Source organism: Mesoplodon densirostris, chromosome 12, assembly GCF_025265405.1.
Source record: "Mesoplodon densirostris isolate mMesDen1 chromosome 12, mMesDen1 primary haplotype, whole genome shotgun sequence".
In the NCBI taxonomy this organism is placed as follows: Eukaryota; Metazoa; Chordata; class Mammalia; order Artiodactyla; family Ziphiidae; genus Mesoplodon; species Mesoplodon densirostris.
The window spans coordinates 50,293,891-50,318,955 of NC_082672.1; the positions used below are offsets into that span (position 1 = coordinate 50,293,891).

A 25,065-nucleotide genomic window follows, 5' to 3' on the forward strand; every position below is an offset into this window, starting at 1 on the left:
TTAGCATTGTCTTCTGTTTGCTTGAGATTTGTATTTCAGCAAGCTTCCCAAGATATTCTGGTGTAACCAGACATTTGGAATCCACTAGTACAGACGAAATTCACAACTGAGCTGAGGGGGAGGAGAATGTCCCTTTCCTTGCTGGCATCCTTCTGAAATCACGAAGCCCTTGCTCTTCCCTTTCCTCCCCCGAACAAGTCAGCCCTAAAGCCATTCGATGGGGGAAGAGCAAGGAGAGGCAGCCTGTGACAGCCTGTGGGGTGCTGGAGCCCAGGTGGGGTGAGAAGGGCAGATCCAGCGTGGGGAGTTTAGGCCTGAGTGAGGAGGGCGTCCACGTGTAGGGGCAGCCTGAGGCGGTATGTCAGAGACTGAGCAGGGAGAAGTGGGTGTGAACATCCAGGTGGAGCAGCGGCCTGGGGCCCAAGGGGATAAGGAGGGCACTCATGAGGGTGGTGTCTCTGAAAAGGTGTCAGTGCCTGAATAGGGGGCATCCTTGTGGGGGAAGGGGTGGATGCAGTGGTGATGGAAGACTGGTTATATACGAGGGAATGAATCAGATAAATATAATGAGGGTAACGGAGGCATGTTTCTCACTGTTGGAGAGGGAGGTCACTAATGTGGAAAGGGGAGACGGACGGAATAACCCCAGAGTACCCTCCAATTAGAGGCATCAGTATGAATTTAAAGATATATATCTATATTTTATTTGTATTATATTTACAAATACATAATTTATATTATATGATATATATAATATATGTAGTATATATTTATATATACATATATGTATATATTTGCATATGTCTGTATATATTTACATCTATGAGTATATGTAAGTATATATATATATGTCCTTTGAGTGGGCCTGGGAGCAATGACACCCCAATGGCAATGGTGCCCACACCTTGGCTTTAATACCATTTTCCACTAAAAAGAACCTGAGGTCCTTGGAGAAATGAATGATTTCAGGGCTGGGGCAGGCAAAGAATATGATGAGCTTAGAACATCTTGTGCCAGAAATCAAGGATATACTTAAAGAATGATGAGGATGTGTCCAGAGAACACAGGAGCCAGGATGAAGGGATGCAGGTGAAATTTGGAACAATTTGAGTATCAAAATAAATAATGACAGTAACAGACTATATCCCATCGAATAAAACAGAAAACCAAGATCTCATACTGAGAAAAATAAATAAATGAAATAATTGAAAGTTTGATGAAGAAAGGGATGTTTACATCATTTCAAAGTATCTCCCACAAAATATTCATTAATTAAAAGAGGGGGGAAAAAAGAGCAAAAAGTGGAAAAGCTGAGACGATTCCATTTTAATCAAGGGACTGAAATAAAGATGATTAGTAATGGCATGAATTGAAATTTTGTGCCACCTGATAGGATGCAATAAAAAGTACTCGCCATCACTTCTGTGATATTCCTGCCTGTATTCGTTATGTACTTTAAGCCAACGAACATTTATGGTGTCAGAGTTTCTGGGGGTCGGGAATCTGAGAGTGGCTTAATTGGGTGATTCTGGTTTTAGGTCTGTTATAAGGTTGAAGTCCAGCTGCTGGCTGGGGCAACAGTCATCTTGAGGTTTAACTGGGGCTGGAGAATCCACTTCCATGCTCACTCACATGGTTGGCAGGCCTCAGTTTCTCACTGGCTGCTGGTTACATGCTTCAGTTCCTTGCCATCTGGGCCTATCCATAGGACGTTTGCTTGCCCCAGAACAAGTGATTCAAGAGATCACTTCTATAACCTAACCACTTCTGCTCTATGCTCTTGGTCACAAAGATCAACTCTGGTACAGTGTGGGAGGAGACTGCATGAGGGTTTGAATAACAGGAGGTGTGGCCAATTTGAAGGCTGGCTACCAAAGTGCCAAAGATAACCATGACAAACTCAGACTGGGCGCTGTTCTACAAAGTCATTAGACTGTATTCTTCAAAGTGTCAAGGTTATGAAAAATCAAGACTGGGGAACTGTTCTAGAATGAAGGAGACTAAAGAGACATGACAACTAACTGCAATGTGAGATGCCGGACTAGTTCCTTTTGAGATTAAGGACATTATTGGGACAACTAGCAAAAGCTTGAATGGGGTTGAAGGATTAGTTGGCAGCAATGTATTGCTGTTAATTTCCTGATTTTACTAGATTGTACTGGGATTTTATAGGAGAATCTTCTTATTTATACAAAATACCTACTCAAATGTTAGGGAGAGAGAATATCAGGTCTGCAACTTACTCTCAAATGGTTCGGGTCGGGGAGGGAAACATTCTTCGTTCTGTAATTGCAACTTTGAGATAAGTTTGAGACTGTTTCCAAATTAAGAATGTATAGAAACTATAAAGACCTATGGGAGAAACTGTCTAAGTTAAGGTCGAAAATCCTAATTCTATTAGGTAGAATTATAAGCCACTGCTGTTTTCGTAGGTCAAAAATGTATGAGTATTGGTAACTTCATATGGTTCAACTTAATACAAGAACATTCCGACAAACTAATCAACATCAAAGATAACGAAATTTTGGATTCCAATAAAGCGGCAAAACAATTCACAGGGCCCTTTCAAGGATCTCTCTCCTGCAATTAACTACTCTGTCCAGAACCCCCAGTATCTGACTCTCTGCAGACCCCCCCCCCGTCAGCACAGAGAACTGCTGTAGTAGCTCCATCCTAGAAATGATCCCTATACCCTCCTCCCAATGTCCCATCTCTCTGCATCCCTCCACAGCATTTTTGAAATGGCTTCTGCTCCCCATGTTTTCTTACCCCCTTCCCATTTTTTCCTAAATTCACCGCAGTGGGCTTGCAAAGCCACCACCCATAAACATTTGCTCCTCACGGCCATCAATCCCTCCCTGTTAATTTCTCTGTATTCAAGACTGCTGCCCACTCCCTCCTTCTCAAAACATTTTCTTCTCTTGGCTTCTGTGAAACCACACTTCTCAAGAGTTTCCTCCTATTCCCCTCTTTGCTTATATCCTTGGCCCTACACAATTCACCCTCCAGAAAGCACCCGTAGTCATCTTTTAGAGAGTGCATTAGAGCATGCCACTCTCTGAAAACGACCCCCCGCCAACCCCCCATGCTTCCCGCTGGATAAATAACGGCGAAGCTCCTACGAGACTTGGCCCCTACCTATGCCTCACTCCATCCCAAAGCACATTCCTCTGTGCCTCTCTCACTTGGCTTTGTTTGCTTTTTTTTTTAGTGAAATGTTTTTGCTGTATTTTAATCTATATGCTTTCAAAAAATTGAAGTATAGTTGATTTACAATGTTAGTTTCTGGTGTACAGCAAAGCGATTCAGTTTTATGCTTACACACATTCTTTTTCAGATTCTTTTCCATTATAGGTTATTACAAGATATTGAATATAGTTCCCTGTGCTATACAGTAGGACCTTATTGTTTATTTTATATATAATAGTGTGTATCTGTTAATCCCAAACCCCTAATTTTTCTCTCCCCCCACTACCTTCCCCTTTGGTAACCATAAGTTTGTTTTCTATATCTATGAGTCTTTTTCTTTTTGTAAATAAGTTCATTTGTATCATTTTTTTTAGATTCCACATATAAGTGATATATGATATTTGTCTTTCCCTGTCTTACTTCACTTAGTATGATAATCTCTAGGTCCATCCACGTTGCTGCAAATGGCATTATTTTGTTCTTTTTTTCTGGCTGAGTAACGTTCCGTTGTATATATGTACATCTTCTTTATTCATTCCTCTGTGGATGGACAGTTAGGTTGCTTCCATGACTTGGCTATTGTAAATACTGCTGCAATGAACTTGGGGCGCATGTATCTTTTTGAAGTATATATGGTTTTCTCCATATATGTGCCCAGGAGTGGGACTGCTGGATCATATGGCAACTTTTAGTTTTTTTAAGGAACCTCCACACCGTTCTCCACAGTGACTGTACCAACTTACATTCCCACCAACAGTGTAGGACAGTTCCCTTTTCTCCACATCCTCTCCAGCATTTATTGTTTGTAGACTTTTGTGTGTGTGTGTGTGTGTGTGTGGTACGCGGGCCTCTCACCACTGTGGCCTCTCCCGTTGCGGAGCACAGGCTCCAGACACGCAGGCTCAGCGGCCATGGCTCACGGGCCCAGCCACTCCGCAGCATGTGGGATCTTCCCAGACCGGGGCACAAACCCGTGTCCCCTGCATCGGCAGGCGGACTCTCAACCACTGCGCCACCAGGGAAGCCCTGTTTGTAGACATTTGATGGTGGCCATTCTGACTGGTGTGAGGTGATACCTCAATGTATTTTTGATTTTCACTTCTCTAATAATTAGCGGTTGAGCATCTTTTCATGTGTCTGTTGGCCATCTCTGTGTCTTCTGTTTGCTTCTTAAATATGCCAAGCTTGTTTCTGCCCTGGTCTTCTGCGTATGTTCTCTCTGCTTTGAACACTCTTCCCCAGTCATCTCAGGACAGACACCTCCTCTGCATTCAGGTCTCAGTTCAAACCTCAACTCCTCAAGGAGACTTTCCTCAAAACCTAATTTAAAGCAGCTCCTGACTCTTACCTGCCCCAACCACTCTCTCCCATCATCCTGGTTTGTGCTCTTTAAGGCATTTATCCTAATATGAAATTGTCTTGTTTATTAGTTCAGTGCTTGTCTGCCTATCTTAGGACATAAGTGCCTTGAGAGACCTTGTCAGTCTTGTTCTTTACTGAATCTCCAGTGTCTAGAACACATAGTGTTCTAGTCTAGTGTCTAGTCCAGTGTCTGACACATAGTAGGTGCTTAATAAATATGTGATGAATAAATCACGTACTTTCTGCTAATGATCCCACCCAGCAGATGTCTCATGGCTGTGATAATGATAATTACAGAATCCCAGAGATGACCTTCCTTCCAAATCATCTTATCCAACCTCAGATTACAAGAAGAAACTCTACAACACTGCTGGTAGAAGGTTATCCAGCCTCTATTTGAGGACTCTCAGTGATAGAAGAACTCATGACTTTTCATAATGGAATGTTTACATGTCATTGTTTTTTGGAATTTTTATTTTATTTTTTATATAGCAGGTTCTTATTGGTTATCTGTTTTATACATATTAGTGTACACATGTCAATCCCAATCTCCCCATTCATCCCACCACCACCACCCCCATCCCGCTTTCCCCCCTTGGTGTCCATACGTTTGTTCTCTACATCTGTGTCTCTATTTCTGCCTTGCAACCCGGTTCATCTGTACCATTTTTCTAGATTCCACATACATATATGTTAATATACGATATCTGTTTTTCTCTTTCTGACTTTCTTCACTTGTATGACAGTCTCTAGGTCCATCCATACATGTCATTGTTGATAGCTCTAATTGTTGGAAAGGTTTTCTCTTCAGTGACCCTAAATCTTCCTCCCTATATGTTCCACTTATTGATCTCAAAACAACTTGAAAAAGCCCTGCTTCACTGGACAGTAATTCAAGTATTACTTGAGGGAATGATCACATGATTCTAAGCTCTGAGATAAATACTCCTAGCTATCTCAACACTTCATGTGACATGAAAAATTAACCAAGTCTGCACATGAGAAAGGTCTGCAAAATTTTAGCAGCTCGGTTTAAGTAAATAAAACCTTTCTAAGCATCTTATCTGAAAAGTAAAATGTAAGCATGCCCTTGGGTATTCAGAGAACATAATCTCATTTCTCAGGGCTCTTTCTGTTCTTAACAGACTGCTTCTCTGCATCACACTCTTTCTGATACTGAGGGAACTGCAACAATCACAGACAGCCAAGCCCACAAGCATCTTCCCTGAGACAAAGACTTATCTTTTGCAGAACGTATTTGTGAGTATATGTTCTCACTTCTGAATCAATTTTATATTTTAATAAGATGAGAGAGAACTTTCATGATGTAACTTCACTAATGAGCTTTGTGGCAAGGGCTCTTTGCCGAAGGCATTAAACAATTTATTCTACCAGTGAAAAAACAGTTTGGCTCTTACACCCCTTGGGGCTTTCAGTGTGTGTAGTGCAGGAGGAAGACCATCTGTTGTGATTAAACAGGCAACATTCTAGTGCATATTTGTATCCTTCCCTGTGACTTCTGCCATACAGTAAGCACTCTATGTAATTTTTTAATTTTATTGGAGTATAGTTGATTTACAATGTTGTGTTAGTTTCAGTTGTACAGCAAAGTGATTCAGTTATACATATACATATATTCATTTTTTTTCAGATTCTTCTCATATAGGTTATCGCAGAATACTGAATAGAGTTCCCTGAGTTCTACAGTAAGTCCTTGCTGGTTATCTATCTTATAAATAGCAGTGTATGTGTATGTTCATCCTAAGCTCCTGATTTTTCCCTCCCCCCAACATTTCCCCTTTGGTAACCATAAATTTGTTTTCTATACATCTGTTTGTTTTGTAGAAAAAAAAAAGAATTGTATCATTTTTTAAAAAATTAGATTCCACATGAGTGATATCATATGATATTTGTCTTTCTCTATCTGACTTCACTTAGTATGATGATCTCTAGGTCCATCCATGTTGCTGCAAATGGCATTATTTCATTCTCTTTTATGGTTGAGTAATAAAACAAACTTATGGTATATATATACATCTTCTTTATCCATTCCTTTGTCCATGGACGTTTAGGTTGCTTCCATGTCTTGGCTATTGTGAATAGTGCTGCTCTGAACATTGGGTGCATGTATCTTTTCGAATTATGGTTTTCTCAGGGTATATGCCCAGGAGTGGGACTGCTGGATCATATGCTAGTTCTATTTTTAGTTTTTTAAGGAACCTCCATACTGTTCTCCACAGTGGTTGTACCAATTTACATTCCCACCAACGGTGTAGGAGGGTTCCCGTTCTCCACACCCTTTTCAGCATTATTTGTTGATTTTTAAAATAATGTCCATTCTGACTGGTGTGAGGTGATACCTCATTGTAGTTTTGATTCGCATTTCTCTGATAGTTATTGATGTTGAGCATCTTTTCATGTGCTTTTTGACCATCTGTACGTCTTCTTTGGAGAAATGTCTATTTAGATCTTCTGCCATTTTTTGATTGGGTTGTTTGTTTTTTTGATATGGAGCTGTTTGTATATTTTGGAGATGAATCCCTTGTCGGTCACTTTGTTTGCAAATATTTTCTCCCGTTCTGTGGGTTGTCTTTTCATTTTGTTTATGGTTTCCTTTGCTGTGCAGAAGCTTTAAGTTTAATTAGGTCCCACTTGTTTACTTTATTGTTTACTCAAGGAGATGGATCAAAGAAGATATTACTGCAATTTATGTTAATGAGCGTTCTGCCTATGTTTTCCTCTAGGAGCTTTATAGCATCCAGTCTTACATTTAGGTCTTTGATCCATTTTGAGTTTATTTTTGTGTATGGTGTTTGAAATTAGAACACTCCCTTTCTTTGATATGCAGCTGTCCAGTTTACCCAGCACCACTTATTAAAGAGACTGTCTTTTCTCCATTGTATATTCTTGCCTCCTTTGTCATAGATTAATTGGCCATAGATGTGTAGGTTTATTTCTGGGCTTTCTATCCTGTTCCACCGACCTGTATGTCTTTGTTTTGATAACTGTAGCTTTGCAAGTATAGTCTGAAGTCAGGGGCCTGATTCCTCCAGCTCTGTTTTTCTTTCTCAGGATTGCTTTGGCTATTTGGGGTCTTTTGTGTTTCCATACAAATTTAAAAACTTTTTGTTCTACTTCTGTGAAAAAAGCCATTGAATGAAGGAGTGAGCAAATGAATAAAGGAACCAGTGAATCAGAGGGTCTCAGAACTATCTGCTTCCTTAATTCCTTAAACAAAAAACTATAGAAAAGAAACATTTCTTCAACCGGTCAGGAATATCACTCTGGTAAGGACTGAACAAAGCTATAATGTAGTAATGCCTTGGTTGCCTTAGTGCTGCATACTGACATAAATGGTCAAATATTCTACACCTTTTTAGTCTCAGGACCCCTTTATACTCTTAAAAGCATTATTTAGGATCCCAAAAAGCTTTGGTTTATTGGGTTATATCTACAGTATGAGAAATTTTTAAAATCTATTAATTCACTTAAAAGTAACAATAGGGCTTCCCTGGTGGTGCAGTGGTTGAGAGTCCTCCTGCAGATGCAGGGGACACGGGTTCGTGCCCAGATCCGGGAAGATCCCACGTGCCGTGGAGTGGCTAGGCCGTGAGCCATGGCTGCTGAGCCTGCGCGTCCGGAGCCTGTGCTCCTCAACGGGAGAGGCCACAACAGTGAGAGGCCTGTGTACAGCAAAAAAAAAAAAAGTAACAATAATAGGGACTTCCCTGGTGGTACAGTGGTTAAGAATCTGCCTGCCAATGCAGGGGACATGGGTTTGAGCCCTGGTCTGCGAAGATCCCACATGCCATGGAGCAGCTAAACACATGTGCCACAGTTACTGAGCCTGTGCTCTAGAGCCTGAGAGCCATAACTACTGAAGCCTGCACACCTAGAGCATGCTCCACAACAAGAGAAGCCACCACAGTATGAAGCCTGTGCACCACAATGAAGAGTAGCCCCCGTTTGCTGCAACTAGAGAAAGCTCACGTGCAGCAAGGAAGACCCAACGCAGCCAAAAATAAATATAAAAATAAAATTTAAAAATAATAAACCTAATAAATATTAACATAGTTTAATGAAAAATATTTTCCAAAAGAAAAGAAAATTTAAAAGGAAGTGATATTTTACATGTTAGCAAACCTCTTCAATGTCTGGTATAATAGAAAACAACTGAATTCTCAAATCTGCTTCTGGCTGAATCAGTCATAATACATTGTTTTGGCTGAAGTATAATGAGGAAAATCTGACCTCACAGAGACATTTTTTTTGTTGTTGTTGTTTTTTGCGGTATGTGGGCCTCTTACTGTTGTGGCCTCTTACTGTTGTGGCCTCTCCCGTTGCAGAGCACAGGCTCCGGACGCGCAGGCTCAGCGGCCATGGCTCACGGGCCTAGCCGCTCTGCGGCATGTGGGATCTTCCCGGACCGGGGCACGAACCCGTGTCCCCTGCATCGGCAGGCGGACTCCCAACCACTGCGCCACCAGGGAAGCCCAGGAAGAAGTATTTTAATAGTCTTCCCAGATAATTGAGGGTATTTTTCTTTGATGCTACATCAAAATTTGACAAATTTCTTAAAGGTTAGTTGCAGTGTAGAATCTGAAATCATGTCATTGAACTTTTCATATGCTTTTATCTTAAAACCCATTGGTCTGTCTTACACTTGGAATGGGTTTTCTTATTCATGGATGATTTTTTTAATAGCATGCATTGGTCATTTGGGCAATATTGACCCACTGAGTTATGAAGATCCTCCAAATGTAAGGCATTTCATTACACAATATCAAAAAAAATCACATTTGTTAAGATTGTTACCAATCTCACCAGAAAAACCTTTAAGTATTGCTAATGACGGTGGATACAAGTTTTCCAAAATTCTGATTTTGGCTTGAAATATCTAACTTTATCACTTGTAACAAATACTTTCAATTGTTTTTCTTGAAGTGACAGGCTTACTCTGTTCATTTTTGAAAAAGTGTCTGCCAAATACTCGTCTGAAGAACCATAGTTTGTCAGTCATTATTTTAATTGGTGTTCTGTGAAAAAAGTGATGAGTTCAGCTCTCACATGTGCTTTTCCTCGACAACCATCATATTTTGATACACATAAAAGACTTCTCTTGTATATCTCCCATTCTGCCCCAAAGAATACTAGAAAGACATACATTCAAGGGTTGATACTTAATGAAGCAATAAAAATTATTAAGTGTAACTGGCCTGCCTCCCTGCCCCCGCCTTCCCAGGCCCTTGCCCCTTCCCTCATGGCCCTTCCAATGCTGAAGGCCTGCCTGGGATGGAGGTGCATTCATTATAGGAGCCAGGCCAGAGAAGGACTTGACTCAGTGGGGGCTGGAGGACTCCCCAGGAGTTTGCAAACCACATTTTGAGGCTCAGTGCTTTATGCTTTTTACTGTTTTCTTTTTCTTCCTTTGGTGACAAGGTGCTAGTTGTCACTATTTGTTACTGTCCATGCTGCCTGTGGGAGGCTCCCCCACTTTTAGCTTTACCCAATAGGAGTATGGGGTTGGAGGAATTCCAGCTGCCTGGCTCAGGCTATCATGTTACTGGACTTTGGGTTTAAGTCCCAAAGAAGTGAAGTTGAGTCCCGGCTTTATCAATCACTTAAGAGTTCTGTAACTCTGAATGAGCTGCAGACCCTCTCCAGGCCTTGTTTTCTTAGAAAATCATAGGACTGAGTCCAGTGACCCCTATACATCTTCCAGTTCCCAAATTTCACAGTCCTAACATGCTAAACACACATGTGTACACGAATGGGACATTCTGAGAATGCTGTCTTGCACCTTTCCACACAAATCTGACTATCTATGTATCTCTAGAAGCCATTACAGATGGCTTTTGGGAGGAAAGAAGTATGTGAAGAATTCAGATGACACCAATTGATTTTCTCATATGAGACTGTTGGGAAATATCCAAGATTCCATATGTAAAAACAAATTAAGTGCTAAAATGAAAAATAAACTAGTAAACAATTCAATTTAATGATACCATCTACGTGATATATAAATAAACCAATAACTGATTTTGTTACAGCATGAGAAAATCCAAGAAGAATAATATCTACTGTGTTAAAACTGTTTGAAACAAGTAAAAGCAAAACCTTTGGACAAGTAAGAGTAATAATGAGTAGAAGAGAGTATAAAGGACAAAGTTATTGGTTTGAGAAGCTTCAAATATAATTTTAGAGTTTCCCAAAAAGATGTCAGAGTTTTTTTCCCTAACTCTATTACTGAAAGTAAATGTATCTGAACATATTAACTATTTAGTCAATTTACTTTCCTATTTTCTAACCACAGATAAAGGAACTACCAATTTAGCTATTCATCTTTTGAAATAAGCCTGTAAGTTTTATCTTTAAAGAGATACTACTTTGATGTACAATGCTTAAAAAGCACTGACTTAATTTTGACATTAAGTAATGAACTTCTAACACAATTATAAATAGTAAAACAAAATGGTTAAGAAAGTCAAGATAGTCTCAAGTCCTCTTTTTTCCAGCATAAGGACAGGATACATTTTATTCAGATATTCTGGGGCTTAATTAGTGTTTTGGTGACATCACACATACAGAATAGAAACTGTGACCCTTTACTAATGGATGTAAACCATCTTATAAAGAGTGTTTTTGCAAGCAAATGGAAAGTGGGTTTGAGAAGGAAGATTTTTTTAATGTAAAAATTTCCCTTCTTTCCAACTGAGATCAAACTGCCATAATTTTTTTAAATTGTAAGATTCTAAGAGTAAGTTAAATACAAAAAGCAAAACTTTTAGGGTTTCATGTATTTAGAAACAATAGGCAAATGGAAATCAAGAAATCTTGATTCAGTTCTAGGCCTGTTGATCAAGGGATTCTTTTGAAGAGCTTCAGCAATTTGAACTGAAAATAAGAAAATCATGCATCAAGATGGCAATGTAGGTTGTCCCCAACATCATCCCCCTCACAAGAAAACCAACTATCCTTAGACAAGTCACCACTGTGAAAATCCCAGAATCCAGGGGGTGAAGTGGAAGCACCCCCCTGGACCCACAGAGACCAAGAAGGAAAGCATTAGAAGAATAAGAGGAATGGCTACACTCTGACTGCACTGCTCATCCCCTGGATAGTCACAAGGCCACACAAGAGGGCCCCCAGGTCTGTAGTTTCTACAGTGGGGGGAAAAAGAGCCCAAAGTAAATATCCAGCTCCCCCAGTCCTGCAGGGTACTTCCCACGGGGCCCACTTGGGTCTCACCTCACAGGGATCACTGGGGAAACCTCTGGAGCTTGATCATGGAGAATCAGAGGGAAACGGAGAAGAGAGGCAGGGCTTACAGTAATCAGCACTCAAATCCTGGCAGAACATATTCCTCCCTGCAGCTACAAGTGAACACAGATCCCAGCCAGAGGCTCTTTACATCTGCAGAGCTGAGCTGGTGGCCCTGTCTGGCCAGGGAGCTTGCTGGGCAGTGGAAATAAAAGGATGCTAATTAACACTGAAAACATATGAATGTATAAATCTCACTGGTAATATAAATATATAGTCAAAGTCAGATTCTCTAATGTTGTAATGGTGGTGCATAATTCGCATGCAACTCTACTTTGAAAGTTAAAAAAAAGTATTAAAAATAACCATAACTAGAATAATTTGTTATTGAGTATATAATATTAAAAAGGTGTAAATCATACCATCAGTAACCTACTGCCACATAACAGGTGGCGGGGGAGATGTAAAAGTATAAAGTTTCTGCATGCTATTGAAGTTATTATCACCTTAAAATAGGATGCTACAAATATATCTTCTGTAAGTATCGTGGTAACCACAGGGAAAAATCTGTAGTAGACACAAAAAAGACTGTGATAAAGGAGTCAAAGTATATTGCTACAAAAAGTCATCAAATCACAGAGGAAGACAGCAAGAGAGGAAGAAAGGAACAAAAGATCTACAAAACAATGAACAAAATGGCAATAGTAAGTCCTTACCTATGAATAATTTCTTTAAACGTAAATGGATTGGGCTTCCCTGGTGGCGCAGTGGTTGAGAGTCTGCCTGCCAATGCAGGGGACACGGGTTAGTGCCCTGGTCTGGGAAGATCCCACATGCTGCTGAGCGGCTGGGCCTGTGAGCCATGGCCACTAAGCCTGGGCGTCCAGAGCCTGTGCTCCACAGCGGGAGAGGCCACAACGGTGAGAGGCCCACATACAGCAAAAACAAAAAAACCAAAAAAAACAAAACACACTCCTGAACAGCCAATGGATCAAAGAAGAAATCAAAAGGGAAGTAAAACATATTGAGACAAACAAGAATATAAACTAACATACCAAAAAACTCATGGGATGCAGCAAAAGAAGTTCTAAGAGGCAAGTTTACAGAGAGAAACACATTTATCAAGAAAAAAGAAAGATCTCAATCTAACTTTACACCTCAAGGAACTAGAAAAAGAACAAACTAAACCAGAAGTTAGCAGAAGGTAGGAAATAATAAAGATTAAAGCAGAAATAATGAAATAGAGAATAGGAAAATAATGGAAAAGATTAACAAAACCAAAGGCTGGTTCTCTGAAAATGTAAACAAAATACATAAATTTTCAGCTATAATAACCAAGGAGGAAAGAGGACCAAAATCAATAAAATTATACATGAAAGAGGAGACATTACAACTGATATCACGGAAATACAAAGGCTCATACAAGACAACTATAAACAACTGATACACACCAACAAACTGGAAAATCTAGAAGAACTGGATAAATTCCTAGAAACATACAACCTACCAAGGCTGAATCATGAAGAAATGGAAAATTTGTACTAATAATGAGTAAAAAGATTGAATCTTTTTACTCATTATAGTAATAAAAACCTCCCAACAAAGCAAGCCCAGGACCAGATGGTTTCACTGGTGATTTCTACCAAAAATTTACAGAAGAATTAATACCAATCTCTCAAACAATTCTAAAAAATTTAAGAGGGAACACTCCCAAACTCATTTTATGAGGCCAGCATTACCCTGATACTAAGGCCAGATGAGGACATTACGAGAAAAGAAAACTACAGGCCGATATCATCAATGAATATAGGTACAAAAATTCTCAACAAAATGCTAGCAAATCAAATTCAACAGTACATTAAAGTTATTATACACCATGATCACGTGGGATTCATCCTTGGAATCCAAGGATGGTTCAACATATGCAACTCAATAAATGTGATACATCACATTAATAGAATGAAAGACAAAAATCACATGACATCTCAATAGATGCATGTGACAAAATTCAACATCCATTCATGATAAAAACTCTCAACAAGCTGTGTATAGAAGGGACATACCTCCACATAATAAAGACCATATATGAAAAGCCCACAGCTAACAGACTCAAGGATAAAAGGTTGAAAGATTTTCCTCTAAGATCAGGAAGGAACAAGACAAGGGTGCCCACTCTCACCACTCCTATTCAACACAGTACTGGAAATCCTAGCCAGAACAATAAGGCAAGAATAAGAGGTAAAAGGGATCCAAATCAGAAAGGATGAAGTAAAATTACTCCTATTTGCAGCTGATATATAGATAGAAAATCCTCAAAACTCCAGGAAAAAACTGATAAATGGATTCAGTAAATTTGCAGGATAATAAATCAAGATATAAAAAACCAGTTAAGTTTCTATACACTAACAATGAATTATCTGAAAAAGAAATAAAACAGTCCCCTTTACAAAAGCATCAAAAACAATAAAGTACTTAGGAATAAATTTAACCAAGGAGGTAAAAGAGCTGTACAATGAAAACTATATGAAACTGATGAAAGAAACTGAAGAAAACATAATTCAATGGAAAGTATCCAGTGTTCATGGTCTGGAAGAATAAATAATGTTAAAAAGTAATTATAGATTCATTACAATCTCTAACATTCCAATGGCATTTTTTATAGAAATAAAACAAATGATTCAAAATTTTTTATGGAACCACAGAAGATCCCAAAAAGCCAAAGCAATCCTGAGAAAGAAGAATTAAAAACAAACAAAACTGGAGGCATCGGGACTTCCCTGTGGTCCAGTGGTTAAGACTCCAGGATCCCAATGCAGGGGGCCTGGGTTTGATCCCTGGTCAGGGAACTAGATTCCACATGCCACAACTAAGAGCTCACATGCCACAGCTAAAAGATCCCCCACACAGCAATGACAATCCTACATGCTGCAACTAAGAACCGGCGCGGCCAAATAAATAAATAAATAAATATTAAAAAAAAAACAGAAACAAAAACTGGAGGCATCACGCTTTCTGATTTCAAACCATATTACTAAGCTATTGATAATCAAAACAGTATGGTACTGGCATAAAAACAGACACATAGGCTGAGGGAACAGAACTGAGAGCTCAGAAATAAACCTATCCATACATAGTCTAGTAATACTTGACCAGGGAGCCAAGAATAGTCAATGGAGAAAAGATAATCTCTTCAATAAATAATGCTGGGAAAACTGGATATTCACATCCAAAAGAAATTGAAAATGAACCCCTTTCTTACATCACACACAAAAGCAGAATTGGATTAAAGATTTAAATGTTGGGCCTGAAACCATGAAACTCTTAGAATAAAACATAGGAGAAAAGCTCCTTGATATCCGTCTTGTCAATGATTTTGTGGATATGGCAACAAAAGCACAAGCAACAGAAGCAACAATAAGCAAATGGGGCTACATCCAACTAAAAGCTTCTGCACAGTAAGAGAAGTGATCAACAAAATGGAAAGGCAACCTACGGGATAAGAGAGTATTTGCAAACCACGTAATCTCATAAGGGGTTAATGGCCAAGGTATATAGGCAACTCATACCACTCAAGAGCACAAAAACGAATAATCCAACTAAAAAATGGGCAAAGGACTCGAACAGATATTTTTCCAAAGAAGACATACAAGTGGCCAACAGGAACATGAAAAGGTGCTCAACATCACTAATCATCAGGGAAATGAAAATCAAAACCATGATGAGATATCACCTCCCACCTATTAGAATATTATCAAAAAGGAGAGAGAGGGCTTCCTTGGTGGTGCAGTAGTTAGGAATCCACCTGCCAATGCAGGGGACACGGGTTCGAACCCTGGTCCAGGAAGATCCCACATGCTGCAGAGCAACTAAGCCCATGTGCCACAACTACTGAGCCTGAGCTCTAGAGCCCATGAGCCACAACTACTGAAGCCCATGTGCCTAGAGCCTGTGCTCTGCCACAAGAGAAGCCACTGCAATGAGAAGCCCATGCACCACAATGAAGAGTAGCCCCCGCTCACTGCAACTAGGGAAAGCCCACGTGCAGCAACGAAGACCCAATGCAGCCAAAAATAAATTTATATTAAAAAAAAAAGAGATAACAAGTGCTGGCAAGAATGTGGAGAAAAGGGAACCCTTGTACATATTAATGGAAATATAAACTGGTGCAGCTACTATGGAAAACAGTATGGAGGTTCCCCTAAAAATTCAAAATAGAACTACCATATGATTCAGCAATCACAATTCTGGCTATTTATTTGAAGAAAACAAAAACACTAACTCAAAAAGATATATGTACCCCCCTGTTCATTGCAGCATTAATTACAATAGACAAGACATGAAAGCAACCTAAGTGTCCATCAATGGATGAATGGATAAAGATGTGTTATACATACACAAAGAATATTATTCAGCTATAAAAAAAAAAGGAAATCTTGCCTTTTGTTAAATGGACGGACCTTGAGGACATTATGCCTCAGTGAAGTCAGACAGACAAAGAAAAATACCATATGATCTCACTAATACGTAAAATCTTAACCACCCCCTCCGAAACAAAAACAAAAACAAAAACTGAACTCATAGAAACAGAACAGATTGGTAGGTAGTTGCCAGAGACATGGGGTGAGGGATAGGGGAAATGAGTGAAGGTGGTCGAAAGGTACAAACTCATAAGATAAATAAGTTCTGGAGATGTAATGTACAGCATGGTGACTATAGTTAATGATAGACTGTATTGTGTATTGAAAGTTGCTAAGAATAGATTTTAAAAGTTCTCACCACACACACACACACACACGCAGTTTTAACTAGGTGAGGTGATGGATGTGTTAACTAACCTTATTATGGTGACTGTTTTGCAGTATATACAGATATCAAATCATTACATTGTACACCTTAAACTTACACATGCTATATGTCAATTATATCTTAATAAAGCTGGACAAAATTAAATTTAAAAAGAAAATCATGATCCTATTTTAGCCTGTCCTACTAACATAATGTATAAATTAACTAATAAGGACATCAATGGTTTGTCAATTGAGAAAATCATGAGAGACCTGCCAAGAACTGTTGTTACATCTAAAACTGAAAATATACTATAGTGAAATAAAAACTTACAAATATTTATCATTTGTCTTGCCGTTTGCTTCAATTTGTTAACACTGACATTTCTCCCTTTTTCTCCCTCACACTTAACTACTGCATGATATTCCTTAAAGAGGTAAAACTACTGAATATCAAATATTATTCATTCATAATTTATTTAATGCTTACTGCACACAAGGTATTATGCTAGGGACTGGGGACCCAAAGGCAGTTAAGCCTTGCCTCAAGTAACTAACAGTTTTTTTTAGATTAATTTCAGATTAAAAATACCACATAGTGGGGTTTTTTTTTTTCTTTTTTTTTAACCAAGGACTTTCTGTTCCCGTAAATTGGGAGGGATGGAAGAAGGGTGATTACAAAATATGAGCGCATCTTTAATTTTGAAAATAATGTCATTGATTTGCATGGTAGTATTCTTCAAATTTCTTCATAAAACCATAAGGGAAATGAATAATAATACTAAAATGTTAACCACAGAAAATTATGATACAACATTAAAAGACTAGTGATGCCTGTTGGTGGATTTTGAACACAATTAGGACTTGATGGGATATGTACTTTATTTTTAAAATCATGTGTAAAAGCCCCAAGGGGTTCTGAGTCACACGCAGGACGACAGACCTACATTTAAATATAAAATTAAAATGGTTTTTGTTGTATTTCAACCCAGATTTTATCTTAACTGGAAAGACTTCTTGCATAAGCTCAGAGAAGACAAGGGCAATGAACACATCATACCTGGGCATACAACATCACCGTGCAAAAGGAAAGGCTGTCAGGAAGGCGCGGTGGCCACTCCAGCTGCCCGAAACCATCCCACTCACCTTCCATACACAGAACTGATGATAATTTGGTTAACTAACAAAATAATAAAAGGTTAAACAGTTACAAAATGTGATTCTTGTATGCAGAGCTAAGAAAACCAATGAGTAATAACCCTCACATGGCCATATCAGATATGCAAATCTGTTCCCCCAGGATTAACCTGCTTGCTCATGTAAAAAAAACAAGTCAGTGTTTTATGGGCTAAAAATACATTTAAAACCCTAATAAATTCTTCATCTCTATCAGTAATTGAAGGATTTTTTTCCTTTTAGTCAGACCGTGGATCTCAAGAAAATTTAAAAACCATGTATAATAACCTATTTAACTCAGACCCCCATCAGAGAGATACAAAATTTAACTTACTCGCTTTTTAAATCAAGAGCAGAAAAAAATCCACAAAATTACTGAATCTCTCTAATCTAAAACCTCTTGAGCCCCAGACATATCATCTTGACCTTATTATTGTCGCAAACGAATGACCTTAGCTCCCAAACTTACGTTTGTCATGTACTTCCAATCCTGGTAACCAGACCTACTCAACTAAGCTAGAAAACTCGTGCCTCTAACACATTCCTCACATCTAGTCCATTACCAAAATTTACCAAGCCCTACAGAGCCTACAGAATAAATCCCTTTCTTTATTTCAACTGCCAATAGCAAGCAGACTCCAATCACTTTCTTGTCCTGATGTTTCCAACAGATATGCTGTTTCTCTCTCTCCAATCCATTCTCCAAGCTATTTCCAGAGTGACCTTTATCACTCCCCTGATTAAAACAGGCTTCTAGGACAAGGGTCACTCTCTCTCACTTAGCATCTCTTTCTGATCTTGCTCCTGCCGGTCTGTCTCTCTGGCCTCCTTGCTGACAATCCCCTTGCACTAGACACAGAATTCCATATGAGTCTCCAAAAGCGGTGTGTGGTCTTGACCCTCTGCCCTCTCTGCCTTCTTCAACCGGGCAACTCCATTTTTCCCTTAGAATTTAGCCTGAGGGTCAGCTTGCCCAGGAATCTGTCTGATTTGGATTCTTCTCTGCACCCCCAGAGCCTCCTCTGCTAACACCTTCACAGCACCTCCTACATCTGGAATCACTGACACCGCCCCCCACCCCATCCCCGGGTCAATGTAAACCCTCAGAGGCAGGGACTATATCTCACTCAACTGTGTATTACTGTACGTACACCTAACCTGGAACATAGTGAACAGTCAATAAATACGTGTCATTTAATGCCTATAATGCCTTACCTAGAAGGTAAGTATACCTTACCTTATAGAAGTGCTAGCTAGGTTCTTGGAAAAAAAGAAAAACCCATATTAAGGGGAGGTACTCAAGTCCTCGTGTGAACCTACAGAATCCCCATAAATGGTATGCTTTGTAGTCACCAAAAACAAAGTCAATATATCAAATTTTTAAAGTATCAAAGTCATTTTAGATACATTAATTATACAAGTACCTACAATTAAATTTCCATTTATTATTCCTTATATGCTAGAAACCTTTCAGGATAGCCTACTATGAAAGATGCAAAAAATTCACCCTGTTCCATTAAGTTTTCTTGTTTTACACAGTATACATAGTGCCACTGTAGATAATATTCAAACAAAGAGGCATTCAACTTTTTTGTTTTTCCTTTATCCATCTAACAGCTTTTCATTTTGACTTTCAGCTGTAGCTTCCTGCCCCCTCCTTCCCTTGTTTTAGTCATCCCAGCTCTCAATTCACTGTGAGTAACAAGAATGTATTTTCCAAGGCCTGCATTTATTTTACCCACTTTGGATACACCACAGAAACCTCTCATCTGTCCCTGACCCCTCTTCGTGACCTCTCTCTTCTCTTTGCCTAATTATTCTCAACAGGAATCATTCACACATATTTTCATTCAATCAACAAACATTCATTAAGTGCCTAGATATAAGGAACAGAGTTAAGATTTTTAATTTATGTGGTTTCAGAAAAGGTTCATTCATATAAATCCAACCTGTGACTGTTATCCACAGTGAGAAATGCACTTTGCATGGCCAGTTGGTACACAATGCTGTATTTATGTATAGAAATAAAATTTCATGAAACAAGACTTAACCATACTATGTGCCATGCACTGGAGCCTTCTATTGGATTCAGTTCAGTTTTTTTTCATTTTGTTACGTGGAGGCCTACTAAATTAATTTCATGGCCCGCTAATGAGTCCAGGATTACAATCTGAAAAGCACTGTCCGAAAATACAGGAAGGAAATTTGTGTTGTGGAGAGATTACTGTATTTAAAAATAAAAAGAGCTAAAAATACCCTGGCGGGGCTGGAGAGAGAATGGCAAAAGAAAAAGAGGGGAAAAGAGAGGAAGTAAAAGTAAAAGAAATAGGGAGTAAGGGGAAAGCAGAAAGAGATAATTAGAAAAGTATTTATAAGAAAAGCCCGAGAGGGTTAAAGAGAGAAAAGTAAAGGCCAGAATCAAAGAGAAAGAAAGACTTCTATGGTAATTTCTGGGGTGAGGGAAGAGGTCACAGCCTAGTTTCCTTGGGCTGAGGAATTGTCACCTACCATCTCCCACCTGTGGAGGGAATTAGCTGATTAATCCTTGATCACTGCCTCCCAACTGCTCTAATCCTTAAACCTTTAAAGACTGTACTCCCGGGTGTTTGGGAAAGATAACAAGGCCATTAAGGCAGAAATACTTCTTTAGCCTGCAGCAGAGAAGAGCGCTATCTGCAGAGGACTAGATGAAATCAATGAGGCAGGAGCGGGGGTGGGGGACCCCCGAGAGTGACTTTTATGTAGGGACTCATCACTGAAAACGACACCGTGAAAAGTCCACAAAGTTGAGCTCATCATGGCCTAGTGTCATGCTCCCCTCATCGGTGTGGAAAGGTGCCCTAATTCTGTGTACCAGCAGCTCTGATTTGTGTGAAATGCCTCCCCTAGCAGAAGCCCATTCCCAGGGGCATTCCCTCTAAGGTCGGTAAATGCTACTTATTGTGAGATGTACTTAGGGAATAAACTCAACCTTATGGTCCTAAAACAGTAAATACACTTTTTTAGCTCATCCTGCATTGGAAGAATACTAAATTAGACACATTTTACCCAAACGCTATGTATTACATTTTGAACCACTTCTTAGAGGTAATTTTAAACAAGTGAGACATGTTCCTAGAATAGGTGAACCATGCAATAGCAGGCTCTAATAATAGGAGCGTTCATGTTCTTTTTAACCTACACTGATTGGCACTTGCTGCTTAGTTACAAACTCCTCAGAACTGGTGGGAGTGTACAATGAGGGCAGGGTGGTCTGGCATGAATACAGCAAATCACCACTGGGCTCCACAGCACCCCGCCCACCCTGGCACAGCGAGTCCTTCCATGCAGGCCCTTCTCATTCTGCATTTGGTCACAGGTGCAAGTGGAAGCAGGACAGAGAGAACAAATGCTAAAACCTTGGTGTGCTTCCTTTTTTCCTCTGTCAGAAGGCAGGAGAGGGCAGAGGGTTTATGAGCAGGACATAGAATAGGGGAAGAACTAGAAGGTGTTCAAGGATGGCTGAGGTGGGCCTCTAGGGATGCTCCTGGGGCCCCATGCAGGCTCTGATGGTAATGGGAGGGGTGGTGGGGTGAGAGTCAGTACATTTCAACAAACATTTACTGAGCGCTCAATTTAGGTACTGTTCAGGAGGCACCAGGGAACACAAAGCTGGGCTGCCCTCTAAGAACCTACAACTTAATAGGATGACAGTAACTCTAAATAGCAGTAGCACCGTTCTCATGATGGCTTAAACAACCTCCACATCATGGGATGAGTCAAGCAAAGTATACTTGCCCAGGAAGCATGTCTACATTTGGGACAATATGCTGGGTACCAGGAAAAGAATAAAGGTATATTCTCTTTAAATATTAAAAACAATTTTCAAGCTCAATGGGGCTGAAACATTATGTCTGCATACAGAGCTGCCTACAAACCAGATCATGTCAGAAGATCAAAATGAGGGTTGTTCACACTAATAACCCAGTATTTTTACCACTGTGGGTATAAGAGCAGCTGGTAACACTAGGCATTTATAGCTTAGTGATGGACAGCCAGCTCGTCTGGGTTTGAATCCTGGTTCCTCCACTTGCTAGCTGTTTGACCTTGGGAAAGTTACATAACTTCTCTGTGCTTCAGTTTCCCCATCTGTAAAATGAAGATGATAGTTAAGACCTAGTTCCTAGAGTTACTGTGAGAATTGAGTTAATACAAATTAAGGTACATAGCATAGTGCCCATCACACACTGCTCAGGAAATGTTGGCTGATGTCATTTCTCCCTAATCACCACCCATACACCTAGGGAGTGGCATGAGTCGAAGGGAGGGTCACACACAGAATACAGCTATGAGTGTTTGGGCTGCCGGTGCAGACATTGACTAGTTTGGGGTTTAACATCCGCTTCTAGGAAATGTCCTGCAAGAGCCTGGGTGACCATGCCCAGCTCCCCATGCAGGTTTCCACACCTCTGCTTCAGGAGCCCCTAATCCACTGGCTCCTTTGCCTATTGTTTACTGTCAGTATATTTTACACTGGTTGCTGTATACCTCATATTTAGAAAAGGAGTATTGGTTTGCCTCATAATTTCAAGAAAAACTGGTAAGATTATGAATTGTCCAGAGATGAGTCGATACATATGTATATAAACTTAAAATAAACTTACTATCAATATATTTAAAAAAATACCAGAACCCAAAACATAATAAGATGAGAATTTCCAGGATCTCATATAAATCTAATTTCTCTTGGTTTTGGCATAGCTTTAGAAATTTAAAATTGAATAGCTGACATTTTAAGAACCTAGTTACAGTTTCAATTTAAAGCACGCGTGCACACACACCAGAAAACAACTCTCTCCGGCAGTTGCCATGACAACATAATGCAGAGCCTACCAAGCTTTGTTATCCTGCTGAAGATGCTGCACCAAGACACACTTATGTTCGATTCTTTACTAATTAAGTGGAAAAGGTTAAAAAAAATCCTAGATTCACATGGTTTTCATCTGTGCTAAGACTCAGAAAAGCCAACACTGTTTTAAGAAAAGGAATTTAAAAGTAACTTAACAGCAAGACTAATTACAGATCAAAGTAGACACAGTGTTGAAGGAAATGCGGGAACATGTTTTCCTTTTATTTTGTAATGCTATATTCACTTCATCACCTGCTCCTCCTGAGTTGTGCCATACTATTTTAATGGAAGAATCATTTGAATAATACAATTTGGTTAACAGAGTCTCTTACTTTACTAACACATTGAAATACTTTCCTTCTTTGGCCACATATTTATCAGTTCATTTGGGAGCTCATACTTCCATATGCTAATTAGACCTACAAAAGAAAAACTGTCTCTAAGTTAATAGGAGTTCATATGTTTTTTGTTTTTTCGCGGTACGCGGGCCTCTCACTGTTGTGGCCTCTCCCATTGCGGAGCACAGGCTCCGGACGCGCAGGCTCAGCGGCCATGGCTCACGGGCCCAGCCGCTCTGCGGCATGTGGGATCTTCCCGGACCGGGGCACGAACCCGTGTCCCCTGCATCAGCAGGCGGACTCTCAACCACTGCGCCACCACGGAAGCCCATTCATATGTTTTTTAAAAAAGAGGAAAAAAAATAGTGAAGGGGAGAGAAAGAAGGGATAAATAGCCCTTTTGGAGGCTGTGATAAAACAGTCTTGGTTTCCCTCCCCTTCTCTGATTAGCCAGCTCTGTCTCTCTCTCCTCAGCATTAAACTCAGATCCCCTCAAGACTCAGCTGTAGACCTTTTCTCACTCTGTTATTCTCTTTTCCTAAGTGGTGTCATCTTTAACCAGAGGCTTTAATTATCACCAACATGCATTCACATTCCCAGAGGCTCTTTTCTGAGTTCAGATCAGTTGATTCAACTGCCTCCTAACCATGGCCACTTTGATCCCCCTTGAAAGGCAAACGGGTTCCTCCTACAGTGCTCCTTACCTTGATAAGTGGCAGCTGTCCATGGTCCTAACACAGGTCCAAATAGGTATTCAATACCATTTGCTAAATGAATGAATGAATCAAACCTGTTGTTTCCAAAAAACCTAACGGCCATCCTTGGTAAGGCCTTTTCCCCATCTCCAACTATTTCACTATCCAGTCTATTTCACTTTTTAATATTTCCTAGTTTCATCCCATTTCCAAAATCCTCCCAGCCACTGTTCTCTAAGGCACCAGTCTTTGCCTGGATCACTATAGTAGCCTCTTAACAATTAGGAACATGCAGATGTAGTACATGGAGAAGTCAGGTAGTGAGTATCTATCAAATAATTTATTAAACAAACTGATAAAGTTGTACCAAGAAAAGGGAAGAGAACATTTACTAAATGTCAACTCTGTGCCAGACACTGATCTAGATGCCTTGCATATCCTACTTCATTTAATCACCACAGTGACCCCTTTTTATAGAAGAAACTCAGCTGAACATATGGCATCAGGAGCCACTCCTGGTCACAACCTTTGCTTTGTTTGGTCCCAACAAGCAGAGAACAATGATAAATATGAAGAAGAAGGGGTCAATGGTGATGATCACAACGTATTGAGGACGTATTCCAGACACTGATCTCAGCACTTTGTATGCATGATTTCATTTCAGCCTCACCATCCTCCTATGAAGCAGGTGCTACCATTAACCCATTTTGCAGATAAGTAAACTGAGCCCTACAGGACTTAAATTACTTGCTCAAGGTAAAAAAAAAAAAGAAGTGGCAGAGTGTTAAGTCAGGATATGAACCTAGTTCTATTTATTTAAGAATGTACTAAACTCCAAGTTATTCACTAAACAGCAAGTTAATAGAACTGGTGAAGATATAGAGCTAGAAAAGACAAACCACTCCTGCCCTCAAGGGTCTTGCACTGAATTTGAGGAGCCTGTCTCCAGGGTCAGAGCTGTTTTTTCATCTCACTGCTATCCACTGGAGAGCAGAGTTTCTGGAGGAAAACCCCCACCAACTCCAGTCCCACCTCCAAAGGGTGCATTTCAAGCACAGGCAAGGCTCCCAACCTTTTCCCCATCCCCAGAGCTACCCAGTTTTCCTCGGATACGGTATTACACCAGGAGGAGACGCTTTAGTGCTTATACTAATTCGGGGACAAGACAATGTCTTTCTCATAAAGTCTTAAAAAAAAGCACCCTGAATGGCATGAATACAATTTTTTTTTACAAGGTCTAATCTAGTACTTACAATTTTATAACTCCATCTGGGCACCTGGAACAGAACTGCTGGCTGCTCTTGTCTTGTTTATGTTGACTCTGCCCCAGCTGCACAAATCTACAAATTATAACAGATACAAAGCTAAAGAAC

General features: G+C 39.8%; 1 protein-coding gene across 1 annotated transcript in view; it reads right to left on the minus strand.

Annotated features, from left to right (window-relative positions):
• The window catches only part of FIG4 (FIG4 phosphoinositide 5-phosphatase), a 139,355-nt gene that overhangs the window by 14,512 nt on the left and 99,778 nt on the right, over window positions 1-25,065 (minus strand). The window contains exon 22 of the mRNA XM_060115196.1: window positions 24,946-25,032. Within this exon, the coding sequence (XP_059971179.1) occupies window positions 24,946-25,032 (87 nt within the window). The remainder of the gene's footprint in view (window positions 1-24,945; window positions 25,033-25,065) is intronic.